The sequence below is a fragment of the Pteropus medius genome, unplaced genomic scaffold (genome assembly GCF_902729225.1).
Source record: "Pteropus medius unplaced genomic scaffold, Ma_sr-lr_union100, whole genome shotgun sequence".
NCBI classification, from domain to species: Eukaryota; Metazoa; Chordata; class Mammalia; order Chiroptera; family Pteropodidae; genus Pteropus; species Pteropus medius.
Genome location: NW_024349519.1, coordinates 14,485,598 through 14,510,935, shown reverse-complemented (window position 1 = coordinate 14,510,935; position 25,338 = coordinate 14,485,598). Strand labels below are relative to the sequence as shown.

Genomic DNA, 25,338 nt, shown 5'->3' with positions numbered 1-25,338 from the left:
TTTGGCTTGCTCTACTGGTTGGCTATATTCGCTAAGAAAAATGCAACACAGAAATATAATGTCGTTTGAAGGGACGAGCAAGGATCTAATTAGGGGCATACTGAGTTCTGAGGTGCCTCTGAGACTGGCTGAGATACGCCTATCTGAAGCTCCAATGAGAAGTCTGGATTAGAGGTACGCATTTGATGAGTCATTAGCACGTGGGTGGTAGCTGAAGCTATGGGTGTGAATGAAAATGTCTGCCTCGATTTTCTCACCTGTAAATTGGGACAATAACAACACTTATGTTTGCCAGTTGGGATAGATGATCATAACATATATAACATATAAATTACTTAGCACCTTGCCTGGTGAGTCTTACTCCCTAATAAATGTAGGTAATGACTATCTACCCCAGTTGGCAAACATTTTCTTAAAGAACCAGATAGTAAATATTTTAAGCTTTGAGGGCCGTGTGGTCTTTGCTGCAACTATTCAGATCTGTCACTGTATAACAAAAGCAGTCATGACGGTATGTAAAAGTATGGGCATGGCTATGTTTCCATAAAACCGTGTTTACAAAAACAGAACAGTGGATTTATCCTGTGATCTATAGGCTACTGACTCCTACTGCATGCAGTTGCCCTAGCTAGACACATAGGGGTCATCCTTCAAACACAACCAAGTGATCGGTAAGGTCTATATATTCTAACTCTAAATATCCTGACAGTTGTTTCTCCAGCCAGATTACCACCATCTAGCACCAAATAGCTTCTGAGTAGCCACTCTGCTTCCAGCCTTGCTTCTCTTTAAGCTATTGTTAGCATGGCAACCAGTAAAATCCTTTCAAAACGAAAATCTGAACATCTCTTTTCTTGGCTGAAAAATTTTCAGGGCTTTACATCATCCTTATGACAAAATATTTTCGCAAGCTCCTGTTTCTGACTCTCTGGCTCACCTTTTGCTGCTGTCCTTCTCTTCAGCCACACATATGACTTATTTCAGTCCTTCTTTTTGATATCAGGCCTCCTCGCAGCTGGCCATCTGCCTGACACGCTCCCCTAGTATATCCTGGCTTATCCTTAAAGTGGCACTTCCTTGGGAAGACATCCCCAAACCCTATCTAGTCTACAGTGGGTCCTTCTATTATTTATTGCCATAGAATTCTTTCCACTTCAAAATAATTGCCATACTTTATTCTAATTATTTCATTAACGCTTCTGTCATTTTTGTGATGGGTGGGAAATTGTGTCTATTTTGTTCACCTAGCAATCCCCGCTCATCCATGCGAGTCACACAGTTAAGACTTAACAAGTATCTGTTGAATTGCAGCTCCCTAATTTTTTTAAAAATATACATTTAGCAGACCAAAAAAAAAAAAAAAAACTATACATTTAATATACTTTGGAATCTTATCTGCCACAGTCTACAATATAACAGACTAAAAATGTCCTCAGATCCTACTCTACCCCTTGATATAGGTAGGCTTCTTTTTCTACAGAACTACTCTCTCTCACTCTAAATCTTTTCCTTCCTTTTCCTCTATTCTATTCCTTCCACTATTCCTTCTCTTCCCATCACCAGCCATAATATGGGCTTTTAATATATTATGACTGTGAAAGGATTGGACCAATGCTTTCCAATAGAACCTTCTGCCACGATGGAAATGTTCTACATCTGCTTTAGTAGCCACAAAGCCAAATGGAACACTTGAAATGTGACTTAAGATATGAATTTTCACTTTTGCTTAATTTTAATGAATTTGCTCTTAAATCTAAATAGCCAAATGTAGCTATGGTCTAAGTGCAGGTTTGGGCATTGTCATGTTTGTCATAGTTAAGGGTTGGTATTCTCTCTATCACTTATCAGCTATATGACTTTGGGCAGATTGCTAATGTCTTTTGATTCTCAAATTTAAAATTAGAGTAAGTAATAAGAAAGTGATGAAATTCAACATAAAGATTAGGTACGAAGGACTCGACAGTACTTAGCATCTTATAATTGTTCCATAAATAGTAACTATTATTCTATTTCTATTTTTATTTTTTAAATCACAATTGTTTTTCACTTATATGTAGCCTTTGGATTAGGGTGTATTAATGATCAGAACAATATTATATGAGGAGAAATCTTAAAAATATACATCTAGCATTTCAATCAAGGGTTTCTTTTAATATAAAGTGTGTAAGGGGAAAAAAGGCTCAGTTTGGTTCTTAAAACAAACTGCACACCTAGTATTTATTTACATGCTTTCTGCTTGGCATTGGGAAGACAAAAATGGCTGAGGCCCAGCTCCTACCCGCCCAAAAAACCCCCGTCTCATGTCTCTGGAAAGGTGAATCATAAAGAAATCTTGCCCAAAGAATTCTAAGTTGGGCTTATTTAATGCCAAGCCTCTTTTCATCAAGTAAAATGAGCAAATGTGTAGTATGTATACAGTCATTGTTATCAGTTTCCCTTTATAACAAGTACCATAAACTGATTGGCTTAAGACCACAGAAATTGTTTTGTCTTGCAGTTCTGGAGGGTAGTTGTGGGCAGGTCCATCCTTCCTTTGAAATCTGCGGGGGAGAATCCTTCTTTGCCTTTACCAGCTTCTGGTTACCCCAGGTGTCCTTGGCTGGTAGCTGTATCACCTCAATCTCTGAAGGGAGATTACTGTCTCTCCCTTCATACATCTCTGTTTCTCTCTTCTGATAAAGACACCAGTCATGATGAATTAAGGGCCCACCCTAATTCAGCTTCATCACATTTTAACTTGATTAAATCTGCAAAGACACTATTTCCAAGTAAGATCACATTCACAGGTACTAGGGTTTAGGACTTAGACATATGTTTTTGGTGGACACAATTCAACCTGTAACAGTTAACTAACTTTACTCAAGTTTAATGATCATAGTATCTTTCATGTTTTCTACTTTGAACAATACTTTTTTTTACTAATACAATTGACTTATAAAAATTGACTTTCATACTACTTTCATTAGGATTTTATGATTATATGGGAACGAGATCTTAATAAATAAAATTTACTTATAATCTACAAAAGATTAATCACATATAAACATGGCTCTAGATTTTCCCATTCACTTTCTTCCTCTATTCAATAAGTCATCAGGTCACACTAAGATTTCTACCTGAATGTTTCTCCGCTCCACCCACTTCTCTCCTTCATTGCTGCTCCTCTCATGGAGAGTCTCCCAGGTGGTCCCTCGGCTCCATTCTTGATCTTCCACTTCCTCCCCTATCCGATACATCCTCTATGCTGTCATCAGAATGTGTGCTTTAGAAAGCTTTTCCTAAACCAGTCACTGCCCAATTCAAAACCAGAATAATATCTGCCAGTGGTGCAGCCCAGTTATGATATTCTGGGCACTTTGGGTACAACATTTCTCATCTCATACTCGAAAGAGCCCCCTCTACCACCACCACTACTGCCACCATGCACCATACGTTCTCTTTTCAGAGGTCAGCTAAATTTCCCAAGATCAAACAGCTGTAGGTCAAGTCAGTTTGACCATAAGATATGGAATCTTGTCTACAATTCCAATGGCTTCAATTTTTATGATTCTGTACCTCTATCAGTAAAAATGGGAGCGTGCATGGCAGATTGTACTTTCCAAGGATCACACTGCATTTTTCTAAGATGGCTGCAACCTTATCTTTCATTACATATGCTCTTCTGCTCAACACCATCATGAGTTGGAGTTTATTTTCCTTTTAGCCAAGGACATTACAAGAAAACAACCAGAATTAGGAAAATATTTTTAAATGCTAATTATTTCATGTTTATCTCATCTTTTTTATTCCTATTTTTGTGTATGACTTATGCATTAGGTTATTTTCATAAAAAACTAAATAAACATGTGAGGCTTGCTTGCTGTTTTGGTTAACACTGCTATATAACTAATCATCCCAGAACTTCATGGCTTAAAACAACAATGTATTATTATTTCTTGTGGTCTGTTAAGATTGTTGGCTCAGCTGTGGGGTCTATCATGTGGTTTAAGTCATGTGAAGCCTTAATTGGACTGGATGTCCAAGATAGCCCACTCACATAGCTGGCAGTTGGTAATGTTGCCTGGAAGCTTATCTGGGACTATTGACTAGTGAGCTTGCACATGGCCTCTCCACTGGGGCTTGCGCTTCTTACAGCATGGTAGCTGGGTTCCAAGTAGAGGAGTCCCGATAGCCTTCAAGAGGAAGGAAGCAGAAACTGCCAGGCCAGTTAATGTGTATGTCTAGAATTGGAACAACATCACTTCTATATCCCTGCCATACTGGTCCAGTCACAGGGTCCAATATACACAAGGGCCAAGTAATCATAAATGACAATAGATAAAAATCCCTTTTAAACAGTCCTCTCGATGATACCAAAATCTTGTGGCCAACTGTGAGTTCTGACTAAATCATTGATAGTTTTATCTCAGAATATGAATACTGGAGAACTTGTAATAGGAATTGGAAAAATATTAGCTCTGTCTTGTTGTTGTTATTTTCATTATTCTGGTCTTATGCTGTTAATTTTTTGTGTTTGTTTTGTGTGCAGAAATCTTTCAAAGCCAGTTGTTATTTTTGCAAGGATTATTAACACTGGCTGGCATAATCTGTAAATCTCCTTAAACCAGGTTCACATAAACCACCACAACCACAACCTGCTGAGTGAGAATGAAAGTGCAAGGCTGCACAGAGACCCCTGAGAGCAGTGGAACTGTTCTTCCCTCCTAAGACACTGTTCAGAGTTGGCGGCAATGTGACAATCTGACAAACAGACTGAGCAGAAGGTGCCCATATCGACCCATGTGAGTTAAATATAAGTACGATTTAATTTTCTCATGTGTTGTAGAAAACAAATATATATAAGCAATACTTCTGACACCCCACTGGTCTCTGTCGCACATCTCAAGGTCAAACTCTTCAGCTCAGTATGTGAGGTTCTACCAGTTCTGGAGCTCTCTGTCAGAATTCTTTCTCTATCTCTCCCTTCCTGAGCCTCCCTTGTCCTTGTTTGCACTTCCCATTTTCCTTTGTGCACAGAAGAAACCTTTAGCGTTGCAAGTCTCTAAGTCACCTCAGAGTACTCTAAAAAGGAGTAACAGATGGACAGAGATTAAGATACCCCAAGATTCTAGATAGAAAGATTAGAAATTCATATCATATTTGGAAACAAGCTTGTGGTTTTGCTTTTTACAGAAATAGAATCATATATCGCCCTCCAAGAGAAATTAATCCTAATTAAATGAAGCTTGTTTTTTTTAAAATCCAGAGTATTATGTTCTGGATTGCTTTGGAGAACATTTTGTTTTACACCAGAACATAAGGAGTTGCTCTGCTTTTAAGAGTGCTGACTAATTTGAGGAAATTAACAGTAAAAAGAAAAGGCATTGGGCCATGACCAAAACAGATGTATTAAGTTTTATTCATGATGGTTAAGTGCATTATATACAATAGAATCCACAACATACTCCCATTAAGATAAACTAATTTTAATAAGTACATGGTAAATAGGGAAAAAATGAGGAGTGGTTCATAACTGAAAATGAGCAAAAGATATGCAGCAAAAGAAAATTAGGTATTTTGAAATACAGTAATCTTTTGGGAAATGTTAATGAAAATGCTTTTCCTGTGAGTGTAATATATGTTCAGGAAATAGTAACTTCTCTGGGATATGTCCTTTTTGCTCTACAATGTGCTGTTCTCTGTCAGAAGTAAACAGGGCACTTATCACCTCCTCTCTGAGATCATTTAAAGTATGCGACAGAGACACAGATGGGATGAGAGTCCATCAAGCTTTCTCATGGTGAAAATGCCAAGGGCACAGCTCTTACAGTTGTTACTCCCTTAGTGCTTTTTATAAACCTCAAACACTCTCATTTTAATATAGAGAGATAAGGCACAGAGCCATACCATCTATCTGTCACCTGATTGAAATAAGAGCCTGCCATCTTCAGTGCTCCTCACCAGCACTGCTGATTCACAGAACATAGTGAAGGGAATGAAAGAGGCTAGGTCTTTAAACAAAATTTGTCATTATTTTTGGTACCTCCATCTTAACATAGTCAGAATGAAGAGTATCACCAAGCACACCAAAACTTCCTGTTTCTAATGCTATACTCCACCACGAGTGGGAGAGTTATGGCGTTAAGACAAAGAAAGGAAGCCTGATCATTGGTTTCTGCTGACTTGATTAGAGGAGGTATTACTGATACAATAACCTGAATTATCTGTTTCTTTTGCCCTGGTGGTTATGTAGCTTGCTACATAATATGACAATTTGGAGTAGATAAAAGACAAGTTTTTCTTTTGGAGAGTGGGAGGTGTGGGCATTGTGAAAAGGGAGGTGGGGGAAAAAATACTGGCAAGATGTTTCCTCTTCACTTTCCTGCCAGCAAGACTTGAGAAAGACTTAAATAAAAGTTGAGAACCTTTACGCTTTTGGAAAGTTTTCTCGTATCCTCAGGGGTATGGCTCGGCAGGTTGGAGACGCTAGTTTAACCTGACATTTACTAGGGCATTTATGACAATTGACACTCGTTTCTGTGCCAGCCCCTTCTGTCTAGGCAGTGACTTTATTCTCTTGGATTTCCAGTGCTTAGTACACAAGCAGACAAATGACAACCTCAAAAACATGTTTCGAATAAATTGATTGGATGTATAAATCCACCATGTTTTTGTTTAAATTAAACATTGATAGATGAGCTGACATGTTTTACACACATATATACACATGTAGGAGAGAAGAAGAGAGCAGAAAACATACCTATATATAAACTCAATTGTCTTAGGCATAAAAGAATCAAAAGTAGATTTTCAATGTGACCATTTGTTTAGGCTCTGTGTTATAGATATATTGAAACTTACTAAAATTGCCTTTATTTACTAGATATTTTGCCTATCTCCTCTAATTTTTACACATTTCTGGATAGACACTGAAATGCCCCTTGGAATTTTTTCTGAATCTGATTAAGCCGTGAATTCTGAGTTCATTACAAGATTTTGTTTCAAGCTCTAGCCCCATTATCTAGTAGGTATTCGACCTTGGGCAAATCATCTAATGTCTCTAAACCTTACATTAATGTCTCTGAACCTCGGCTACCTTCCCTATAAAGGTAGAAAGGAAATATATAAGAGAATTGTGCAGATTACTGAACAGAATATATCACAGTTGTTTCTTCTCACATAAGTTTGTCAAGCTTATAGGCAGAACCTATAATGCAGTGATGAAGCATATAGCCTCTGGAGTGACACTGCCAAATTTGATAGCTTTGCAAGCCTAACCTCTCTGTGCCTCAATTTCTCCATTTGTGAAACACTATTAGTAAAAGTTTCCATGAAGACTAAATGAGATAATTCACATAAAGCCTGTGCTGGTACACAGTAAGCTCTCAAACTATGTTAGTAATAATTATTACAGTTGAAAATTCATGTTAAATCTGAAGGACTTTTGAGAAAAGTTGGCATCTTTGAAACTTGAATTATTTATGATTTTTAGAGAGAAGAAAGGATCCACAGATACTTCACCTCTCTTTAAACCAAACCTTATGACATGGCTTCCTTGAATCCTGCTCCCCTGCTGAGAAGTGGCGGTTTGATCTTAGATGCTCCCTAAATCCTTTTGGCAAACTGATCACCCCACATGGCCAGCAATTGTATCACTGGCTTTTTAGCCTTCCCTCAGATTACTGGTGCAACATACAGATAAAGTAATTTTCCACTGGGGTTCCTCCAATGTTTGGATTTGGTGCAGTCCTCAAGTAAGTTAAAACTCACTTCCTCAAAGTCTGGTTAACTTATTTCTCTACTTTTAAAAATTGGTATGGAAGCTCTTTCTCACTAATTAAGGTGGCATACATTTTTTGTCCCATGATAAGTAAGCCCAATATATGACAGTCTTAATTTTCAAAATATCATAGGATTTCTAATATGCAAAGTTTTGCCACAGATGGCTTTTAAATAGTAAATTCACTCTGTGCATTTGAGTGTAATTAGTTTACAAAATAAAAGTAGATAGTATGACTTTACAATAATACAATCTCATTGTATAAAAACAGGCTCAACAGTTAACTACATTTCTCCCTACCAGTCTATGTTCTACTATAGAAAATAATGGTTTTAAAAGTGTGAGCATATATATGTGTTTTATATTTACATGTTTTGTGCCACATATTTACATGTTTTATGACACAGTGATTCCAGCTACTTCAAAACATCAGAATAATACCCTACTTGGCCATTAATTATTTCTGATAAAATAAAATATCTGACGATGAGTATAAATTGCAATTCATCATCATATAACTTTTTAAAACAAGAAGCAGTAAAAAGTACGTAAGGTTTAGAAATAGGAAGTTGGGGAAAATATAAGATAAAGGAGACTAATGAGAAATAATTTGGTGAGGTAGTATGAGGATTATTAAGGAACTTGTATGCCAATAATTTATTCCATGGGCAATGGGAAACTTTTTTAAGGTACTTAATTCAAGGAGTTATATGTGATATCATTCTCCCAACAATGTATAAAGTGGGTTGAAGCAGGAAAAAAGAGCAGACAATGAAGGGAAGAAATTCTGCAATCTACAGAACAGGTCGCTCAATGACAGAGCAGAAAGAGAATTTTCGCTCTAAAGCTCTAATTCCCTACGTAAGCATTAATAGAAAATTCCCTAGGATGAACGACCCTCTTAATATGAGACTGTTCTAAATCTGGAACCAAAGAGCCAATACTGCCCTGGAATTCTGCCTTGAATGAGTGCGATTTATACTTTTCTTGAAAGTCAGCTTTCATGCAGCATGATGCTTGTGATGTTGAAGAATGTTGCATACCAAGTGGCATGCATTCTCAGTGGTTTGCTCTCTTGATCATCAGAGACAGAACATACCTTGGAGATATTTGTATTAATGAGACATTCAGCAGCATTTCCTCTACGTCAAAGCAGCCAAAGGACAAACTTTGTAAACAAACAAACAAAAATAGTTGTAGGGGGAATGAAGATTTATGATGTATCCATGGTACATTTTGTTTTAATAGCTTTCATTTGTCACAACTTGATAAGCTATAAAATTCCTTTCTAAATCCACTCCATGCCCCTTTCTCACTTCTGTAAGTTTCATTAGAATATGTAATGTGGGTTTACTCTACAGACTGCCGGGTGCATATCAAAGGAAAGCATGAAGAAAAGAAAGGAAAATGTCTTAGTTTCCTCTAGGCTGCTGTAACAAAATACCACTGACTGGGCAGCTTATAGACAACAGACTTTTATTTCTCACAGTTCTGGAGGCTAGAAGTCTCAGATCACGGTGCCAGCGTGGCCAGGTTTGGTCCCTCTTTTAGGCTGCAGACTTCTCGTGTCCTTAAGTGCAAAGGGCAAGGGATCTCTCTGGAGCCTCTTTTGTAAGGCACTAATCTCACTCATGAGAGATTAGTCACCTCCGAAAGGCCCCACCTCCTCATATCATTACATTTGGGGTTTAGAATTCAACATGTACATTTTGACCATTAAAAACAACCCTCCCAAATTATTTTATATATGTTAGGTGATAAAAGTAAAACACACATACACACATACTTTAGTGAAAGAACCAGGGGCAAATTGGTATATGAACTTGTTTCCTTCAAATGAGTCATTCAAGATTTGAGAGTTATTTTATTTGAGTGGATGTGTCAGTGTTACTCTGACAAAAAGACATGAGCATGCACAAACAAGGTGTTTTTGATATGAACAGTTAACATATTCCATAATAACAACTACCCTGTCAGATGCATCGTGTAGGATGCATCTGACAGGGTAGTTGTTATTATGGAATAATACTCACAATACCACTGTAAGGTAGATAATGATGATGATGATGATGATGATGATGATGATGATGACAATGACGACGACAACGGTTATAAACCTTATTTTAGATGAGAAAATTGGAAAACGTGATGATTTTCTGGATGACTCATAGGACTCAGTGCTCACAGCTATGATTTATCACAGGATAAAAAAAGACACAAGGCAAATCAGCAAAGGAAAAAGACATATGAGATAAAGTTCTGAGGAAACCAGGTACAAGCTTCAAAAGCCCTCTCCTGCAGAGTCACTTCATTCCTCCAGCAACAAGTTACAACATGTGTGAAATGTTGTCTGCCTGAGAAGCTTGAGACTCAGTGCCAAAGTTTTTATTGAGGGCCTAGTCATGTAGGCACCCTCTACCTAGTACATACCAAAATCGCATGGCGAAAGCAGATATCAAGCAGAAATCACACTGTTGGTACAAATAGTTTAGGCACAGTGAGTTACTCTTATCGGGGGATCGTGGGAACCTTCTAGAAATCCAAGTTCCCAGACACCGGCCAAGAGTCAACCTTGCAAGCAGACCTTTTCAACTGTATCAGCCTCAAGCCTACTTTGTTAACTTTTTCCTGGATGTTCTGTGCCAGTAGCAGCCTATCAGTAGTAATGCTTTTGGCTAGAAATGCCTCGGGGTCACTCACCTGGGCCCAGTGAGCTTCTCGCCAGCATCTCCCCTTTCTTAATCATTGTTACAATTGGACTAACCTTGTGGTTCTTAATATAATTGCAAGAAACCCTTCAGCGACAAACATCAGGAAACTTTGAAGAAAAAAGTTTATTACTTACAGGCCCTAGAGCATGGGGGGCATGTTAAGGGGCACACACACAGGAGGAGGGTGTGGGGGGAGAGAGAGCATGCATCTAGGGTTCCGCTTCTGTGGGGATCCAGCATGAGGGCCTACGGTTTCATGGGCTCACTTTTTATTGGTGAATTTAGAACCTAAGAGCGGAATTTAGAACACTGGAATTTAGAGAAAAAGAAAAAGACAGGTAGTCCAAATGGTCAGTTATCGTAATCACCCAAGATCTCTTAAAACAAAAAAAATCTCAGTGGGGGGAGATGACCTCACTCTTTATCTAGTCCTGTGGCTGGCAGTGCATTTGAAGACAGCCTTTCTTGAAGTAGATGCCTCTTTGAAAGGAGCCTCTGCAATCAAACTTAAGTTGGACACTCAGCTTTACAAAATGAGTCAACTAGCAGGGCTTTCACTACAGAGGCCTTGATAACAGTGGAGAGGCAGAAGATAGGAACGGCCATTAAGAGCCAGAGACATGAATTATTCAAGTACAGGTATGCACCACGTAACTCAGTGAAGGACTGCATATATTATGGGTGGTCTCATAAGATTATCATGGAGCTGAAAAACTCCTATAGACTGGTGATGATGTAGCCATCATAACATGAAACATTACAAATGCTTACCACTGTGTTAACAATTACCTACAGTATCCAGTATGTTAACATGCTGTGTCAGTTTGTAGCCTAGGACCTGTACGGGAACAAAATTTTTTACCCCAAAATATGTCTCTTTGGCGTTAGGATTATTTTAGGCTGGTTAATTTTAAAAAACAGTAGACATGGGAAAAGCTCTGAAAACCAAGTAGAAGTTACCCTTTTTACAATTACATTTGTAAAGGAAATTGTTTGTAAGGATGTCTTCTTCCCCTAGCAGGAAGGGGGGATGATGACCTTATCTCTAGAAACTCTTATCAGTGCAGAAGTAAACCCTTGTTGATTGTGCTTTTCCTGGGAACCTCTCATAACTGACTCCTCCCACCCATAACATTGTTTGTCTTCAGCTGAAGGTGGTATTTAAGATAGTGGCTTCAGCCATTTTGGTGAGTTACTCAGTTTTCCTGAGTCTCTTCTGTGTATACAGAAAGTATATAGCTTTGTTTTTCTCCTCTTGCTCTTCCATTATATTGCTTTGTCAGCCAAGAACTCAGAAGGGTAGAGAGAAAATCATTTTTCCTCCCTGATAGAGCAGTAAGTAGGCTCTGCCATATAGCCTAGGTTTGTAACAAACAAGCTATACCATCTAGATATGTGTAAGTGGGTTTCCATGCCCACCAAGGACTGCCAGGTAACTACCTCTTCCTGATGGCAGGAAGACATGGGAAGTTTATTCACCAAAGAAATGAGCCACAAAAGATCCATGCTTGAGGGAATCTAAACACTGGTTTCAGGGCAATTAAGTAAAAATCCACACACTAAATAATGAAACATCTAGTTTCAACACTGGTGGGCTTGCAGAACACTGGCAGAAAGTCCTATGCATATTGGGTGATTCTTTCTGCAAAAACTATGTAACACCCTAAGAAAAGACATAGTGTTAATTACATTCAGGAGTCCTCCGATGAAATGGCCTAGTCACTTCCATGTGGGCATATAACAGTGAAACAACCAGAGAAGGAGCAAAGCATGTGCACAGAGCTTTCTAAGGGCTTTTTATAGGCTCATTCATAAATATAAATAGATCAACACCGGTCACCAGATATTTGAGGAAAGCCTCCTCCGTGAAACGCACCGCCCTCCCGCCACCCACCGCCCAAAAAAACAAAACCTGAAAAAAAAAAGAGGTTTAAGAAAGGGGTACTGCAGAGAGCAAAAGAAAACAGTTTTAATTATAATTAAGTATAAGTTTTAGTTACAATTAATTTCCTCAGAAATACAGGGAAAATATTTCATCCATGAAACAAGGACATGATGTTATTTTAAAGAGAATTTTGAAAGCTCTTAGAAATATAAAGGCCATTTTAAATTAAAGGAAAAGATTAGACTACAACATTGGTAAAATCTTCCCCCGATCTAGGATATTGAACACTAGGTGAGAAAAAAATTTAAAAATTAGGGGATCCATCAAAGAGGTCTAACATCAAACTAATAGGAGTTTAAGGGGGAACGCGCGCGCGCGCGCACACACCCACACACCCACCAACTCCACCCACACACACACACACACAATACACACACAGAAACAAAAGGGGAAGAAACTATCAAAGATATGTGACCAGAAAATTTCCTAGGATGAATGACTAAGGACTAATTATGTCACCATAAAGTTCCCCAATAGTAACAATAAAGAGATTGTGAATGCTTTAAGAAAGAGCAAAAAACAGGTTACATGTGAAAAGGATCTGAAATAAGAGTGACATTGGACTTCTAATTAGTGACACAGGAAAGTAGAAAACAGTAGTATCTTTAAAATTCTGATGAAAAATTTTTTCTAACCTAAAAGGCTATTCAAAATCAAATTCCAACTTAGTGTGATAATAGAACAAAAGTATTTTAAGAACAAAAGTAGATAATAGAACAAAAGCATTCCTCACTTTTGAGTCCTCACTAGCAGTATCTTTAACTTCCATATTTTTACCAACAGTCTGTTCAAGGCAAGCTAAGCTTTACCTATCGGGCTTCTTAAAATTCTTCTATCCTATGTCCAATGCCCAATTCAAAGCAACTTCCACATTTTTAGGTATTTGTTATAGCAGCACCCTATTTCTAGGTACCAAAATCTGTATTCGATTCCTACTGTTGCTATAACAAAGTATCACAAATTTCATGGCTTAAAATAACAGAAACTAATTATCTTAGTTTGGGAGATCAGAAGTCCTAAGTCAAGGTTCAGCAGGGCTATATTCTTTCTGGAGGCTCTATGGTGAGAATCTGTTTCCTTGCCTTTTCCAGCTTCTAGAAGCCACCTGTGCCACTTGACCCATGGCCCCTTCCTTCATCTTCAAAACAAGCAGTGTGTGTAGCATCTTCAAATCAATCTCTCTCTGTCAATCTGTCCCTCCCTCTCTCCCTTCCTCTCACTTGCTTCCACTATCACATCTTCTTCCCTGACTGTGATCATCCTTCCTTCCTCTTATAAAGATTATATTGGGCCTACCCAGATAATCGAAGATAATGTCCCCATCTCAAGATTCATAACTTAATCACATTTGCAAAATCTCCTTTACAATAACAGTTTCTGGAGATTGAGATATAGACATCTTGGGGAGAAGGGCATTATTCAGCCTACCATACTCACCAACCACCTATTATGAGCCAGGCATTGGCCTATATGTGGTTGCACAGCATTAGAAACTAGGTATGCTCCCTGCCGTCAAGAAACGTACTATCTAGTGGGAGAGTCAGATATCAACCCCAAAACCACACAGATAATCACACCAATTATTGTAAATTGCAATCAGTGCTCTGAAGGACTGGGAACCATGGGGTCGTGAAAGTCTCTCTGAGATAGCAGAATTAAATCTGAGGCTGGCAGGGTGATGAGCTGGCTAGACGAGGAGTAGGAAAAAGACCTTCTGGGCAGAGGGACTGTCAAGTGCAAAGACCCTGAAACAACAGTTTGGGGATGAGCAGAGGTGGAAACAGCGGCAACAAGGTGAGGATGCAAAGGTGAGAGGGGCCAAAGCCCTTAGGAACTTCTAGAGCATGATATATATGGCCTTTAGGTTTTATTCAGAAAAGCATAGCAGGAAAGGGTGGAGGAGTTTTGTTAAGCAGACGACTAATATGATCACTTTGCTCTGTGGAAAACAGATTAGGGATGGAGGATGGGGTGAGCAAAAGTAGAAATGTATATACCTAGCAAAGAGAAGATAGTGGCTTGAACTGGGCACGTGGCAGCTAAAATGGAGAGAATTGTACCAATGTAAGGTAGATCTTGGACCAAAAATACCCTGTGAGACTTGGTGTAATGTGTGATTCAGGATATGACCATAGGTATGGGTGGCATATGAGTAATGCAGCAAATTAACAGAGATGACGAATTAAAGGGACCGAGATGCCAGAAAGGGAATGGGATTTCTACATATGAGAAAGCAGTATTTGGGATGGAATTGAGAATGAGGGGCAGCTGAGTGCTGAAATCTTCAGTGGATAATGGGGGCAGAGTGACCAGGATGTCTTTCAATGATAGTTACATGTTAGAGAGAGGTAGCACAGGCTGATGGTGTGAGTAGCAGAGCAGAGTTTTTTAGGAGGAGTCTGATGTAGATGTCACACTGGGCAAGGTACAGGAGACCAGCCCCGCTCCAACTCTGAGAGAGGAGAGTGGGGAAAACGAGCAACCTCCACTGGAGAGGATGGCAGGGAAATGACCTCGCCTAAGGTCAGGAGGAGCAGGAAACATTTAGGGAAGGAGAAGAGGGATGTGCTAATCCTGAGTTGCAAAGGGTATTGTGGACACATTTAGGTGAGAGGTTCTAATGAGGGTTGAGTCAAGAAAGAAAACAGTAGCAAGAGAGAGCAAAAGTGATGGAGTCATTATGAAAAAAGTATAACACGGTGAATTACACTGGTTGTGGGTTGCCAATGTTATGAGTTCCAGTAGTTCATTCCCTGGAGGATGTTGGGTACTCGGGCCTCCCTGGGTTTACCAGTAGTTTCAAAGGGAGGCAAGGCACACTTTTTCTCAGAGACTGCTATGATAAGAGAATGAGAGATGAAATCTAGGTCCAGAAGTCTGGGTTTGGGCGAAAGTGGACCGTGTATGTGCCTAAAATGTTTTCGTTGTCTTGTTTATCTAGCTTTCTTTCATGGTTCTGCTGAAACATCACCTCCACTATAAAGCCTTCCCTGATTTCTCTGACTAATCTTTTCCATGTACCACTGTACTTTATGCAGAATTCTATTATAGCACCTGTTATACTAATTATTGTTTGATTTTTATATATTTCTCTCCTCAAATAGAGTTATTTCTCAAGAGTAAGAATAATGCTTGAACTATTTCCATTTGCCTTTTACCTAGTACAAAGCCTGGTAGTCTTAGTAACAGCTATACAATTAAATGAAACGTGAACCAATCATTTTTTTGTTGGTCAATATTGTAATATATAAATGTTAGATTTGGAGAACAATTGTATACTCTTAACAGGTACTATAAAGTTTGGTGAATACATTATGTTCAACCTGCTTTCTCAATAGATTATTTTCAGTTAGTTATAATTAAATATAACAGTCTAGACATTTTATCAAGATGTTTGTCTTTGGTCTTAACTAAATTGTGCTGAATTACCCAGTATTTCAAATTTTCTTGATAATGGTTCTGGAGTCAAGTTAATTTCACTGTAAGGCATTTCCATTTTTTTCAATTTCAATTTTGAATATAATAAACTCAGTGTGTCAAAAATTAAACAATACATAAACATATACAATTAAAAGTTTCATGGAGCCTTTTATTTATAAACAGGAAGCTTTTTCTTCTTCCTTCCACCAGTTTTTTTTTTAACCTTATTCCTTTTTATACCTGATGAATACCTGAGTGACTTCCAATCTTTTGTAACTGCAAACAGTGCTGCAATAATACTCGTTTGTACATCATTTCATATATATACAAGTAAATATAAGGCACTTCTAATTAAACTAAGCATGAACAATGATGTTGAGCCATTAAGTCTATCTCAAACTATGTAGTTAAGTTCTTGTGGTTGCAAATGACGCCTCGCTCCCATCTTCAAAGTGTTGCCCTTTAATATCAAATGGTAGACTGGTGGACTACTGTAAATGTTCTAAGAACACGGCCAAGAGGAGAGAATGTGCCTGGTTGACCAGCAAACACGCATTAATGCAGGAGGCATATATGAAATTATTAAAGGAGCATAAACCTTATTAACATCCCGTATCTACATATTCGCTGAATTACTGATATTACTAATAGAATATTTCCTCTAACATTACTGAAAAAAGAAAATTCCATTTTAGTTAATAACACTGTACTTTATAACAAAGTAAATATACTTAAGTTAATGTTATATGACATTTAAAAAATAAGCGTAAAGACTGTGGCAAACTATGAGCATAGCCAAGCATAAATTATTGATATGTATAACCAAAAGAAAAGGGAATAAGTTAATTATCGAGAAACTTTCAAACAGTAAACATGGGAGGTTGTAGAACTATCCACAGAAGATTTGAGAAGTCTTGGTCCTTAAGATATTTAAGTGTAATAGGTACGAAAGCTAGAAAAATAAACTCAAAAGAACTTTGGCAGAAGTAAATGCCTAAAATGACCTAATAGATTTTTTCTTTCAAAATTCCAGTATTCAGTGAACACTGCCTCTAAGTGCCTCTTTTGTTAGATTTGTTTGTCAGTGTGTGCATTAATTAATTTGCTTTAAAAAAAAAGGGCATTGTTTACAACAAAAGAAAACCATGTGAAACAATATTGGTATTGTTCAGTATTCTCAGACACACAACTTTATTCTATATTCTGTCGGTTCCTTGGGATGTGACAGGAGACGTTTCCCTTGACATGTTGCCTAAATGTGGAAACAGCAGTGATTTTGTAGACTGGCATTGGTGGTTTTGTTTGATATGACTTTCATGGTGTTCAGTTCACATTGCTATGTAGCAGCTTTTTGCATGAACTTTCCCAGAAATGTTTACAATGTATACTTACAGCCTATATACAGCCTATATACAGCCTATGTACAGTCTATATACAGTCAATATACAGTTTTACCACTGACATTCTATAAAAAAGAAAAAAAATGAGAAAATAGCAGCTATATGAGTTTGGCAATAAGCATTAAAACATGTAAATATTTACTGTTCTCTGTGTTTTTATAAACCAATTAAAGCTTTGACTCCAAACAAATTCAGATGTGGAAAAATGTATCTGCCGTTCAAAAACAAGTATAAAGCAGAGTAAATTAATCTGTATCTAGGAAGTCTGGAAATAGGTAGTTGCTTTAACCCAACTAATATTGTAAAGTACAAATGTCTATTTCTCATTCCGCTCTATTATTTGTGATTTTAAGCAATTCTAGTGAGTTTTTTTTTATCTTAATTTTCCTCTACAAAATAGAGTTAATAATCGCTGCAATGCTTTTCTCATATGAATGTTTTGAGGTTACAATTCAATGTTATGTAATTTATATGGTATTTTAAAATACAAAGCATCATTATCTTAGTTAAGCAAAGAAGTCTTTCCTCAATCCTGATGTCTTTCTTGCAAATAAACAGAACATTCACTGGCACTGGAAACCATGAAATCCCTGAGTAATGCATGATGCTTCCCCATGTAGATATTATAATGCTATTATCTTCACAGTTCAAAGAAACGTTGTGATTTCAGATTTGTGAACTAACATCTAGCACTAAAATTTAAACCATGTAATTTTAAATCTAAATCTACTAAAAGGAAATGAAATGTACATGGCAAAATTACCCTTAATGTACTGGCGAAATGCTAATAACAACGGCTAAGTTGTCATCCTGTGCAAATCCATCCTTGCTTGGCTCCATCTCTAAACTGCGTTGAGATCTTTGTTGGTCATGTAAGAGATATCTGTGGAACGTTTGGCCTAGAATATTCCAACAGGTGTTCCTTCTGTCTAGATTTATAAGGCGTCAGACATAATTTGAATTCTCTATGTCCTAGGCTTCTTAGGGCTTCCTAAGGCAAATAACCATCTAGGGTCAAAAGAGTAAAAACATTACCCAAACTAATGGATAAACTCTAAATGTAATTGTTCAAATATTCAGATCTACGTATCAGAATAAAGAATTTGTTCTCTTTAGATGAAATATAGGACTATCGTTAATGGGATTAGCTGATTTTACAAGTATTTCAAAATTTTTCAGTCACAAAGAAGCGTGTGTTTTTCAGTCTGATCTTTTTGGATTATTGTTGTAATGTAATTTCCTCTTTTTTAACTTGTCTTACCTTTTTCCTTTCTTCTTGACTTTTTTCTATATTTTTGGAGTATGCTTCTCTCTTTAAGATTTTCTTTCTCTTATTAATCACTAAACACAAGAAAAATGTTTTGTAAAATAGCTTTTCCCACAAAAAGGCATGGCTTATATGACAATAGAGAAATGTTTATGTGATGCACTGTGCTATATTAATAAGGTGACCTAACTTCTAAGTTATTTTAACAATATAAGTATTCAATTTCTAGAGTTAATTTTATCAGCTTGTGGATTTGAGAGGACTAATTAGAATCATTGGTGCACTTAGCACTGGAACCTGGTATTATAGAAAAGACCAATTCACCATCAACATTGTGAATTGCAGACTAGATCTTGTGATAAAAATGTTTGCCAATATTTGAAAGTTGTGTGTATAAATCTGAGCATCCCAAGTCCTTCATTTTGAAACATTTTAAAAAATTGAGGTACACTTCGCATTTATATCTCAGTTGATTTATACAGAATCTAATTTCAGTGGCCCTCTTTGAGGGGCACTGACACGTATTGCCAAATGGGCTACAAAGGCTCAGGAAAGCCCATCCGTAGGCATGTTTACCACATGTTATGTCAAATATTTAGCACGTTTGGTCAGCTGTTAAGGGGATAAAGTTACAACGGCAAAGACTTTAAACTGTAACATGAGCAGACCAGTTACAGTTTCCTCTTGTGCTCGAAAAGAATGATAGTATTACACAGAGAGTTGAGGATCGCTGGGATAATGATGTCTATGATGGAAGGTCCCAGATTCTCAAATGGTAAACAAATCCCCCTGGGCATAGGGCTGACAATTCCACTAGGTTTCCCCAGGAAGGTATCTTTTATTTAGAGGAATTGTGGTTTCGAAGCCTAAAGAGATGTAGAGAAAGCTCTTTTCTCTTCTATCTTTCTACACCCATTAAGAAGGGGCCATTCAAAGAAGCAAACAACCTGAAACCCCCAAAGACAGAACCAATCCAAACATTCAAGATGGCCACTGTTTAGAAACAAGCCTTCATTTATGCATGGAAATAGTTTACTCATAAACCCATACCTCTTGAGTTAATAAAACTACCACTCATCTGTTCATTTCCCTGGTCTAAATCTTGATATGAGAAATAAAGGAAACTAAAGGAGAGCAGCATATGCCACCCAAATTATATGTCTCTTTGACATAGGATTATCTTGGGCTGATTCCTTTTGATGGCTGCAGACACAGGAGAATCTCTGAAAACAGAGTTGAAGTTGCCTTTTTCTGAAGGAAATTTACATTTATAAGGGAAATCTTCATTTGTAAGGATGTCTTCCTCTCAGTGCCTAGAAGAGGATAAGGAAAACTCTGGAAACTAACCAGTAGAGGCCGCTCCTACTTAAATCTGAATAATAACTTTATCCTCGTTTACTTTGCTTGATAACCTCCCACAACTGTCCCAACTTTTTTTTTTTTTTTGTCTTTAGCTGAAGATGATATTAAGGTGGCATCTTCAGCCATTTCAGGGAGTTTCTCAGTTTTCCTGAGTATCTCTTGCATATACAGGAGCTCTACATGTTATTAAGCTTCTGCTTGTTTTGTGTTAATCTGTTTTATAACAGGGAACGCTCAGCTAAGAACCTAGAGGGGGAGAGGGAAAATTCTTTTTCCTCCCCTATGTAACTAAAAGTCCTGACCTGGACTAAGAGACAAAATCCAAAATAAAGAAAACAATTGAGAAATACACAGCTACTGAAGGAAACCATAATTTGGTCTCAATTCTTAGTACAAACCTCTGTAATAATCAAATGACTGTTTTCAACTTTCTTTCATAAGATTTTAAACCCATTTCAAATAATTAGACCTCAGTTTCAGTGAGCTGACAGGCAAGAGAAATTCTTGCATACAAATGGAAAATTCTCTTAATTCTCCGTTCTTTCTGTAGTTCTAAAATCAAAGGAAGTTATTCATTACAGAAACTTACTGAATGAAATATTGGCCAAAATTAAATTTTTTTTAATTTTTTTCTCCCTTTTTCCTTTTTTCTCACTACTACATGTTCCACTAATGCCCTGTAGTTAGGCCTGATTAACCGGCTAAGCATCTCTGAGCATAGACTGAGGGACCACATTCTGCTTCTGAAATGTAAACTTGTAAAAATGTAAAAATGTAAACTTGTAAAAATGTAAAGAGGTTCTTGCCAGGCCTCACCTCTAGCATCCTGCAAACATACAAACAGCCTTCAACCCTTCCAGTTAGTCTAAGTACTCTCCCTTCCTTCACTTATCCCTAACAATGATTTCTCTTGCCTCTGTTCCTTTAGGATATGTGTCTATTTAAAATCTCCACTTTAATCTAGTAAGACATAATATATACTTAATGTTTTTACACAATAGTACATACTATTCAATGTATGTACTATTTTTCTTATTCACGTGTTCATTCTGTTTATGTCCATCTTAAAATATAAGCTCTCAGGCAAGACCATGCCTTTAGAATTTGCTTAGAACAAAGCTTATCATGGCGCCATGAGCAAATAACATTTAAAGAAAACAATAGTGATCATGATAGGAATACTTAGGTAAAAGGTAAATAGAAAGGTTTTTGAAATAATAAAAACAAACTTAAAAAACCTCACGTACTCCTTAGATCAAGCCTAGACTACAAATCTTTCTTTCCAAATCTTAGTCAAATATCAGAAAAAAGAAATGAGACAACTTGAAGAAATCCTCTAGTTTTCTGTGTATAAATGTACCTTGTGAAAGGGACAGGGGCTTCTGAACTCGTGTTAAAGCACCCATGAACTTATGAAAATACATAATCAACTGCAGCTCCACATAAAACAGGGAAAAACTGGAAAAGCAAGACTGTTTATTCTCATAATTTTCTCCTTTTACTCATTAACATTATTCTCATGCAAAGTGTATTTTTCAGCTGAAGTTAAACAGACATCAGCAAGCCAGAAATAGAATCTCTAAATATAAAAGAAAAACCTTGCTAAATTTTTCACTGTGCCACACTTGTATAATCTCTTAATACAAAACAGCGTTTCTACGCTGTTCCTGCTTAATCTTAGTGGACATTTTTTTCTGTTGAAAAAAGACACCATTTATTTATTATTTCTTCTAAGTGAAATTGTGGATAAGCACACTTGAGAAACATACTTCATCTCCTTCCCTTGAAACTGAAACATGGATTTATTGCTCCTAAAAGTTCAGAATGCATATAGGAGGAATCTAATATTTCTGCGATGTTAGATGGCAAGATGACTTGCCCATTCTTCACTTTCCTTGGAAAAAGCTGCAGTTTCAACTGCTGCTTATTGCAGTTTTTCAAAGTGTTAAGACCAAGGAAATAGAACGCTTGAGAGTTCATTCCTACACCAAAACCTTCAGATAGGCAGCAAGGCTAATTATCCTTGATCAGCATAAGAATAAGAACCTCTAGGGCTCTCCCTCAGTTTTTAAAAAAGAATGCCCTTAGGCTTATGTGATTTGTAATTCCAAGGAAGCTTTGATTTCCAGAAGAAACAAAGTAAGAAACTTCTGCTTTTAATAAAGATGAGATGTTTTTACCTTACCCTGCCACCCTCCTCACCTTCTTCTGCATCTTCTTCTTTCATTGCTTACGCCCAGCAGAAAACCCCTGTTTACAGCCAGGGACACCCTCAGACCTCTTCTCCAAAGTCCCCCACCTCCTGTGCATAATAGAAATTGAGAAAAGCTTCCTCTTCCTTTCCAAACTTCATTAACAGGGAGGGGAAGGAGCTGCTGGCAGCCTTTTATCTCTGTTCACAAATGCAGCAGTGAAAAAGCCTGATGAGGTGCATCCTGTGAGGAGAGGTTAAACAGAAGAATGGAAGGTCCCATCCAGCGATGACTGACTGACCAAGAAGATATTACAATGTTTGCGTGGACACAGACCACAGTGGTCCTTCCTCCATCCCCTTCCTGCCAACTTTGTGTTTGATGAATCGCAGGCTTAATCCAAACACACATTTTTGTAAAATACAGTCAAAATCATAAGCAGTTACCTTCATTGTTCCCTCGGCTGTGGAGATTGCTGGAGCTGAGCGGAGGACAAACCTGATGTGTCCCAGGCTCTTGGTATGTTTCGGTTGGCGGCTGTGGGAATGTCTGGGGAAGTGGCTGGGGTGGTGGCTGCTACACGTGGCAGGCAGGACTGCACGTCGCTGACCCACTTGCAGGGAGATGCTGGCTCTCTGGCAGATTGCATCAGCAGGAAGAACCCTAGGGCTGGATTTCCCCCAGATCGCCCCCTGAGGGCAGAGTCTCTCCCAGCACGAAAATTCAGATCCCGGGCCCACTCTTCTCGTTTGCAGAGTAGAACACTGTACTTGCCAGTCCATTTTAGTTCGTGAACACTGAGCACTGTGATGTTTAAACTTTCCACTTCTTGCTTTACAATTTCCAGTTTACCTTGGTTCATGGTTCTTACAATCCACATTCCATACAGCGTCCTATTTTCCTTCTCCTTTGTGCCCATCAGCCTTTTGGCTTTGGTCTAGTTGCATCATTAGCATCAATGTTTTAGGTACTTGTTCTCTCTCTTCTCTTCCTCAGGAATCGTTTGAGTGCTTTGCAACCTGAGAGTCTCATTTTCAGCAATACGGTCACGACTAGCCACATGTGCCATGGGGCACTTGAAATGTGGCTAGTATGACTGAGGAACCGAATGTTTTTTGTTTTTTTGTTTTTATTTTACTTAAATTTAAATAGCCACAGGTGGGCTGCATAGGTAGTTATATGAGTTCAAATTCTTCTAAAACCTGTAGTGTGCTTCCAAATAATAGACTGGTCAGCTCTGCAGGCCAATGTATAGCAGGCAGGGTCTGCTTTCAGACTGGAAGTGGCTTGCCATAGCAATTTCCTCAGGTTTAGGAAATACAAAACTGAAATGATGTACTTGTGATCATATTTTAAACTCTTAATTAATTAACTTTTACAAGTTAGGGAAACATTTTTTAAAATAGGCAACATTTCAGGCTTTATGGGTCCACAGAAGAGTTAGCGACCAATCTCCTACCTAGGAAAGATAGATTCTTAGGGATCGTGGACTGTGGAGTCTAAGGGAGATTAGATGGCTGCAGTGTTTGTTCTAGAATAGAGCAAGCTGCATATAAAATACTGTGAAGGAAGTTTCTAGGTTCAGATGTTAATCTCTTGGCTTATTCAAGGATAGATGAATTCTAACTTCTTAGCTCAATGGATTTTAACCATTGACATTGAAAGTCTAACATGATAAAGCTTGCATATATTTAAAGTACACATGTATGTGTGTGCGCACACACACACACACAACACAAAGCAAAGCTTTTTTTTCAGGCTTTTATTTCTTCTCTCTCTCTCTATTTGAGATTATATCTATCTATCTATCTATATGTAATATGTAATTTTAGTTACTTTAAACCTTCATTTTTTAATTTAAAGATTATTTTGTACTATTCTTATTTTACCGGTTTTGGATGCTCCCCTTCCCACCCCATCCCCTTTTTATTTGTATTTGAGAGTGGATGGAGATAAACTTCTCAGAACTCTGTGAAGCAGAAATGCCACCACAGCTTTTTGAACTGCCAAAGAGAGCTTCATTAAGTCAACAAATTACTTTCTCAGCTTTGAGCTGCTGTGCGTTGGGATTCAACACAGACATTCCACTTGTCTGGATTTTCCATTTTGAGACTCATGTAAGTTAAAAAAATATGTAAGTTCTATTATTTTCTTTTTATTATTTTTTTTTATTTATGGCAATATTTTTTTTAAATAAAGATTTTCATAGATGTAGGACTTGGATAAGACTAATAGAAAATTTTAGAGGAAGGTTTTATAAAGTCTAATGTACTTTTAAACACTTCAGTGCAGTTGGCATAATAGCATTACATGTCAATTTATTTAAGCGGCATCTCTAGGGATACTTGCTTTCCAGCATGTGTTCCAGGGTGGTCATCTAGCAATGTACAGAAAAGCCAGGCTCCCTGCCAGCCTATGTCCTCCATCAATCAGGTCTTGGCATATTAGCATACTGGATGTTAAATATGGGTTTTTATTGTCAAAACTAGTATCTGTATTTTATTAAGAGGGTAGAAAACTGGTTCTCATTGGTAAAAATAATATTCCCTCTAAATACATGTATTGGCAAAATAATTTAGGGTCATTCTCTAAATCATAGTCAATAGTATGGTAGGGTATTCCCAGTGATCCTTGCCTTTGTCTCTTACCCTAAGTGTGGGCTAGATTTAGTGAATCGATTATAATGAATAGAATTCGGCAGAACTGATGGGATATCACTTCCAGAATTAGGTTTGAAAAGACTGTTGCTATTCTTGGGGTATGTGTGTGTGTGTGTGTGTGTGTGTGTGTGTGGCAGAGAGAGAGAGAGAGAGAGTGAGAGAGAGACAGACAGACAGACAGACAGACAGAGACAGAGACAGAGACAGAGACAGAGTCAGAGAGACGGACAGAGAGACAGAGAGAAAGAGAGATTCTTCTCTCTTGGGTTGCTTACCCTGTGAGGCAACCCTGCTCAGAGGCCCCTCTGGACAGGCATGAAGGCCTGCCAATAATCACGTGAGTGATCTTGGAAGCAGAACCACCTAACTAAACAGTCCAAGATTCATAACCCACAGGAACTCTGAGATCATAAATGTTTATAGATCTAGGCCTCTAAATCGTGTGACTTGCTTCCCAGCAATAGATGTAACAAAGATGGGTAAGACACAGAGGAGCCGAGAGAAACTACTCATTATCTGATATGTTTTTGGCAATAACATAGCTAACACTCAGACATGGTAGGCAGTGTTCTGTGTATGTTACATCTAGCAATTCATTTAATCTTTACTTTGATATTGTTAT

The 25,338-nt window shown here is 37.8% G+C and overlaps 1 protein-coding gene across 1 annotated transcript in view; it reads right to left on the bottom strand.

The window, feature by feature from the left end:
• Positions 1–22,703, bottom strand: part of BCAT1 (branched chain amino acid transaminase 1) — a 74,962-nt gene extending 52,259 nt beyond the window's left edge. The window contains exon 1 of the mRNA XM_039882486.1: positions 22,503–22,703. Within this exon, the coding sequence (XP_039738420.1) occupies positions 22,503–22,508 (6 nt within the window). The 5' untranslated portion in view covers positions 22,509–22,703. The remainder of the gene's footprint in view (positions 1–22,502) is intronic.
• Positions 22,704–25,338: the final 2,635 nt, after the last annotated feature.